This window comes from Artibeus jamaicensis, unplaced genomic scaffold (genome assembly GCF_021234435.1).
Source record: "Artibeus jamaicensis isolate MK-2021 breed Jamaican fruit bat unplaced genomic scaffold, CSHL_Jam_final scaffold_286, whole genome shotgun sequence".
In the NCBI taxonomy this organism is placed as follows: Eukaryota; Metazoa; Chordata; class Mammalia; order Chiroptera; family Phyllostomidae; genus Artibeus; species Artibeus jamaicensis.
Genome location: NW_026522034.1, coordinates 3,315,759 through 3,321,951, shown reverse-complemented (window position 1 = coordinate 3,321,951; position 6,193 = coordinate 3,315,759). Strand labels below are relative to the sequence as shown.

The window sequence follows — 6,193 nt, the reverse complement described above, 5'->3', positions numbered from 1 at the left end:
TCCTGCCTGCAGAGAGGAAGGCAATGTCCCCAGGCACAGTGTCCCAGATCCTCAGCCTTGTTCAAGGAGAGAGACCAACTCTGTGCCAGAATCTTGGACTGCTTCTTCCTTTCACTCTTGATGGCTCCCAATTGTCGAAGAAATTGAACAGGATTTGATGTGGCTTGTAAGTATTTCTCGAGCCAGTCAGACCCCACAAAGAGCCAGCTAACTGGCTGGGCCCAGGCCTTCCAAAGAGCTCCTCAGAGGTTTCCAGAGGCCAGAGAACCTCCTAACCCTACCAGACCGGCTAGCTCAAGGACTACTTCAGAAGGCTTCATCAGTTCCTGTGTGGCCCCTAAAGTGACCACTGCCTGTATTCGCTATGCAGAGAGGAAAGTCCAGGGTGGGGAGCAGGCATGATCCCTCAGGCTTGCCTACAGCCAGACAGCAAAAAATCAGCCAGTGCAATATCTATGGCTTTCAACCCAAAGCTTAGACCTCCCTGGGCCTGCCCCTGGCCCATCTGGGCAGGTAGGCCAGGGAGACAGATTCGGGGCCTTACTTCAGTCCATGTATCAGATCAGGGCTGGTGGGATGAAGATGGTATGGGAAATAGGGGGATCTCATTGTGGTCCTGATCTTAACTGAGCTTTCTCCCTTCCCAGTACCACCAAAGACACAAGTCTGAATGGCTTTTACAGGTACATGGCTCTGTAGGATTCTCAGCTCCCTAAGAGCGAATGTGTACCTGGAAGTGCTCACAGCGGGCATGCTTCATGGTCAGCCCGTAGATGGGGGTCATGTCCACCTTCACACCCAGTGGCGTGCTGAATTCTACCTGCTGCAATAGGGTGGCCAGGAAGAGGAAGATCTCAAGGCGGGCAATGGTTTCACCGATGCACTTCCGCTTGCCTAGGCCAAAGATAATCACCTGCTCGCTCAGTGCCTTGTTGAGAGTACCAGTGGGGGTGAGAAAACGTTCTGGCCGGAACTCAAATGGGTTGTCCCACAGTTTCCTGTAATCAGAGAGAGGCAGCTGAACTGGCAGCCTGCAGACTCAGAAGCATTTAGTGGGTTGCATCCCAGCCCAGAAGAGCAGGGGAGAGGCAAGTGGCCAGGAACAGCAGTGTCTGAGCTCAGAAGAGGGTAGAATTTCTGCTGCCCCTTCTCAACTTACTGGTCATGGTTGATCTGCCACTGGTTCACAAAGACACAGCGCCCCTTGGGGATGTAAAAGCCTCTCAGACTTGTATCTCTGGTGGTACTGGGGAGGGAGAAAGCTCAGTCAAGCTCAGGGCCACAGTGACATCCCCCTACCTTCTCCACCATGTTTCTCTCACCAGCCCTGATCAGGTACATGGACTGAAGTAAGGCCCAGTAACAGCAATGGATCATAGGGCCTCACCTGTGGGGGATGGTGAAGGGGACGAAGGACGAGTGTCGGAAGGTCTCCAAGATGAAGGCCTCCATATAGGGCAGCTGGGGTCTGTCAGAGAGGCGGGGCCGCCTTGCCCTCCCAATCACTGTGTCTGTAGAGCACAAAGGACCAGACAGATGAAGGGGCCTCCCAGGCTTGGGCTAGGCCTCTCCCTTAAGCACTTTGAAGGAGGCCACCACCTACCCAGCTCCTCCTGGATCTTTTTCTGCACATTGGGGCTTGTCACCAGGTACAGGAGGCTCCAAGAAATGGCAGTTGTGACTGTGTCAAACCCTGGCCAAAGAAGAACAGGGGGAGAAGTTAGGCTTTTGGGGAGTCAGGGCAGTTGGGCACAGGAAAGGCAAATGGGATTGCTCATACCAGCTCCAAAGAGGTCCATGACAATAGTAATGATCTTCTCATCAGACAGCTGGATATTGGCATTCTCATCCAGCCTTTTGTCCTGACAGTGCTTGATCAGGCTGTCTGTGATATCCCGGATGTGGCCCTATGTAGGGAAGGTCCACAGGTGAGCAAGTTCTCAAACCCAGACCTAGGGTCTCCATCCAGATCTGGTCCCCTACTATTCCTAGCACCTTTATTCAAGACATGACCCCACCCACCCACCAAGGCTGCCACCCCAGCTTCCCTCTGCCAGCCCAAGGCTCTCTCCTATCCCAACTCAAGGGTCACCTGACACAGAGTCTGGTATCATTTTTCATGGGTACGTGCTCTTTACCCTTTTCTCTCCCATGAGGCCAGGAGACTAACTTTTTAACTCTTCCTGGTTCCTCTAAGTGGCCTAGAGTCCTCCATGGACTGGCAATTCAGTAAATATTGCTGTCTGAAAGAAGGATAAAAGGGATGGCCATGAAAAAGTTCTATTTTCCTGCCATGGATGAAGTCCCCTCCACTACTGGCTCCAAAATCTCAGGGTGAAGGCCCTGAGAGTCCGCCATGCCAAGCTGCTCTAGTTATCTCTGACTTCCTGACCCTACCTACTCCTCATCACCCTACTGCCTCTCCCCAGCCTGTACCTTCTCAAATGTTTTATAGTGTTCCTTAACCATCTTCTGCATGAAGATGTAGAACTTCTTAGTCAGGTCCTTGAAGGTACTCAGGGTACGGTTGGGCAGGTAACGGAGGATAGGAAGGAAGTCAGCTGGGTTTCCGGAAGCAGCCACCTCCCCGAACTCATTATTCATGTTGACTATACTAAGTAGTTCTTGGTTTTCATGGTCATAGCGCTGACCAAAGCACATGGCACAGATGACATTGGCCACTGACACCACTATATACCTGTAGGGGTCAAAATGTCCAACCCCTGCCATCAGCTCCTTGAATTTGCTAATGAGGATCTCGGCCTCCTTGCTCACATGTTCCTCCAGGTAGCATGAAGATGAGGAAGCTGGGTCTGAGGCAATGGAGAAACTCTTCAGGGCATTCTGGGCCAGGCGTCTGCGGGCAGCCCACACTGGTCCAGAGTCTGGGCTAAAGGTCATGCTCTGGCCATTACTGATGAAGGTGAAGCTGTAGAGGTCAGGCCGGCCCTTGAAATCATCGCCCTGTCGCACCAGGGCCTGCTGGATGGTGTCAAGGCCACTGAGCACCAGCACAGGTGTGTAGCCAATGCGGATCTCCAGCACATCCCCATAATGCTGGCTCAGCCGTGACAGCACCAGGTGTGGGTTCTTCCACAAGGTCAGTGTGTGTCCAAGTAGGGGCCAGCCCCAGGGCCCTGGTGGACTCTTTAGGCCTTTGGGGACCTGAGGCTGCCAGGCCCTGACCACCCAGAATACCAGGCAGAAGACAGTGGAGGCCAGGAGAAGGTCTGTGGCTGAGACGGGGATGGAGAGTCCATTCACAGAAAACATGATCAGCATAGAGATGGCAAGGTGGCTGCTGAGAGGTGGCAGGAGGAAAAAACCAAGACATCATACAGGGGAGTGGGAGGAAGCAATGTCTTCAAGTAACAGCATGCTGGTCAAGCAAAAAGGAAACTCTATCCAGAACTGCTCACTGGGTATGAAGGGGAGCAGGTGGTAAAAGCTGCTGAGATCCCAACTTGCCTACTGCAGAACACCTTTCTTAACTGTGCACCGGTGTAAAGAGGTGCTTCCCAATGTCACTCTGTGATTTCCATACGCACCTGTACTACTGCTTCACATTTTTCTAAAATCAACTTTAAATCTACTTACTTAGCATTCTCCCAAACATATCTGTGTGAAAGTACAAGTTTGATTTCCCCCAATATGTTGAAATAAACACATAATTGACATGTATCACCAAAATCTCCTTAAGTACTACCCACCACACTTAGGGAAATGCTGCTATCAGAAGAACTAGGCATCATGCACTTCTTTAGCTTCATTTCACCTTTGGGGGAAATTGACCTTCAGAAGAAGCATCAACTTATCTAAAATCACTCAGCACCCAGTGTTTGAGCCAGGACTCAGACCTTTTAGGGAAAATTCCCTGGAAGGTTTCCAGCTCTTATCATAGCTACCCCCTTTTGAAGAGTGGTCTCAGAATCCTCAGAACTCTCCTGCTCAACCCCAGGGTTGAGGGTGTCCTACTATGCCCTGGGACAGGGTGGGAAGGGGACAGGGTATGGGAAGACCACTGTCTAAGTCACACTGCTCTCAGCCCCAGCTCTCTAAGTTCAACTGACCCATAGTATAAAAGCAGATAGAGACCAGCTAGGTTGAGGGTCTGAGTCATAGAAATCTAGGCTAGGGTTTTTGTTGGGCTCAATTCTCAAGGAATGAATCATCTGGGTCTCCCCCATATGCTATTCACCAGAGAGCAGAGAATAAATGCAAGGCTCCCACCAGAGCCAGGGCTGCAAGAAAACTCCAGACTGCAATGAGGGAAATTAGGAATGGACCCGAACTTAACTGAGGCTAAGGCGATACTTTCTAGGCTTGGTCCAGAAAATGTGTGCACATTCATGGACTACTGACTCCAAGACATCAGGTTCTGACTGGGACATCTTCCTGGTGCCCTGTACAGGAGACTCAGTGTTTCAGGCTCAATGGCATGGCCGTGGTCTGGTCATTTTACCTTTCTGGGCTCCAATTATATCACCTGAGGGAGGGAGTGGGATGTGATCTCTGATTCAGGGTGCCTAGCTGGATCTCAGAGCAGAGAACTCACCTCTGGCCTGGGGAACCTCACAGCCTGACTAGCCAGGTTTCCCTGCAGGAGAGCCACTCAAGATGGGGAGGTTGGTTGTGTGGTTCCTACCTCAAATACTATGGCTGTCCATCTAAGGAGGCTTCCTGGGGGAGCTGGATCCCAAAGAACATGTAAAAAGCCCTGGCTCCCTAAGTGAACTGGAACGCTGCTAGGCCTTGGTGTACCATGGTGTCTCCTTGCATATACTGGGTGCCCCAAGGACCTCTAGCCTTAGTAAGATGGTGGGAGGCTAAGAGAAACGTGACTAGTGGTCCAGCTTCCTTGAAGCTGAGTCTCTCATACTAACTGCTTCCCAGTAGGGAGTAGAGGCCGGAGTAGACAGTCAGTGGGATAGGGAAGACCTCCAGGCAGTGCCCAGGACTCCTGCTCATATCAGCTTCTCTGGTCTGAGTCAGCACATCTTGGCTCTGACAAGCCATGCCTTGGGTGAGGGGTTGCGGGGTGGGGGTGGAGGTAGAGGCAGCCAAGGGTAGCTTTTAGATAAGACAGGTACAACTGGTAAGAACATAACCTGCCCCCTCCTCTCACCCAACCCAACTCTGGACAACTGAGTCCTTATTCCAGCCAGCCAGGTGACTCTGATGGGGAAGGCCCTAGGCATTCAGAGGGTCAGTGGGGATGAAGCTGCAGCCTTGGTCCTGGAGTTGGGAGAGGGACACCCGCACTTAGAGTTCTGCTACTAGCTGTGGGACACCGGGCAGCTTCTGCCCTTCCTTGGACTCCTTGTTCACTAAGGCCACTCCCAGCCTTCTTTTTGGAGGTGCTAGACCAGTGACTACCTAGGAAGACCTAGAAGCATCAAAATTTTCCTTTTATTGGGAGGGAAGGGGCAAGCCAGAAGTCCCCAGAACTCACCTGTGGCTGTGAGGAGTTGCTGAACTGAGCTGGGAAGAGTGATCTCTGGAGCCAGGACCCCAAAGAAGATCAGGGAATGCTCCAAGAAACTGTCACCTTCAGAGTGAGGGTGAAGGCACAACCAGCTTTATAGGCGGCTTGCGTGTGTGGCCACGCCCCCTGGCTCTGGGATGGGACAGAGGGAGCCGAGGGGGGAGGGGGGGAGGTAGCTCTAGGGTGGATGAGAATTGGGGAAGCGGGGTGCACGCAGGCAGTTAAGAGCCCACTATGGGGACACTTGTCCAAGCGCCAGCATGTAAAAGAATGAGGGCTGGGGACACCAGGGACGCTCAGGTCCAAGGTGCCCCGTGGACAGCGCAGCGTCCAGACGAGGCGGGGGTTTGGGGAGAAGTCCTAGGACAGCCGGAAGGGAGAGTATGGGGAGCCCCCTGCCCCGGGCACGGGGTCGTCTCGCCCTCATTTTTGCAATCACTGGACGTGCAAGTGCTTCCCCCTCACTACTATCGGACCGAGGTCAGGCAGGCAGGGGCGGGGCTGCCCGGTAGTGACCTTCCTTCCCTGGGTTACAGAGTCCTGGCTTTGCGTGACAAGAGCTGCGACCCCTGCCCTGAGGTCACTGGGCGGAAAGCCGGCGGGCTGGACAGGGGAAGGGGCCAAGGGAGTAAGGAGGGGGCACCCCGCACAGACACCTCCCAGGCTATGTTGCCAGTGTCTGGAACCTCCTTCCAGGGGCCAGAGATC

General features: G+C 53.1%; 1 protein-coding gene across 2 annotated transcripts; it reads right to left on the bottom strand.

Annotated features, from left to right (window-relative positions):
* Positions 1-179: 179 nt before the first annotated feature.
* On the bottom strand, positions 180-5,564 carry LOC119041322 (cytochrome P450 1A1). 2 transcript variants are annotated; one of them, XM_037134551.2, is made up of 7 exons: positions 5,453-5,564; positions 2,437-3,301; positions 1,781-1,907; positions 1,604-1,693; positions 1,388-1,511; positions 1,160-1,246; positions 180-998 (listed from the first exon to the last, which is right to left on the bottom strand). In XM_037134551.2, exons 2-7 carry the CDS (start codon positions 3,280-3,282, stop codon positions 713-715), a joined length of 1,560 nt encoding a protein of 519 aa, XP_036990446.2. In that variant the 5' UTR covers positions 3,283-3,301; positions 5,453-5,564; the 3' UTR covers positions 180-712. The 2 variants fall into 2 exon arrangements, with proteins under 2 accessions (XP_036990446.2, XP_036990448.2); XM_037134553.2 differs by having other exon boundaries at positions 2,437-3,298.
* Between the last annotated feature and the right edge of the window lie 629 nt (positions 5,565-6,193).

Excerpts from the sequence above, each read along its gene's own strand:
- LOC119041322 (XM_037134551.2), bottom strand. The coding sequence starts at position 3,282 with ATGCTGATCATGTTTTCTGTGAATGGACTCTCCATCCCCGTCTCAGCC. Across the intron at positions 1,908-2,436 it reads ACTATAAAACATTTGAGAAG|GGCCACATCCGGGATATCAC; the intron begins GTACAGGCTGGG and ends TTCCCTACATAG. Across the intron at positions 1,694-1,780 it reads CATGGACCTCTTTGGAGCTG|GGTTTGACACAGTCACAACT; the intron begins GTATGAGCAATC and ends TTCTTTGGCCAG.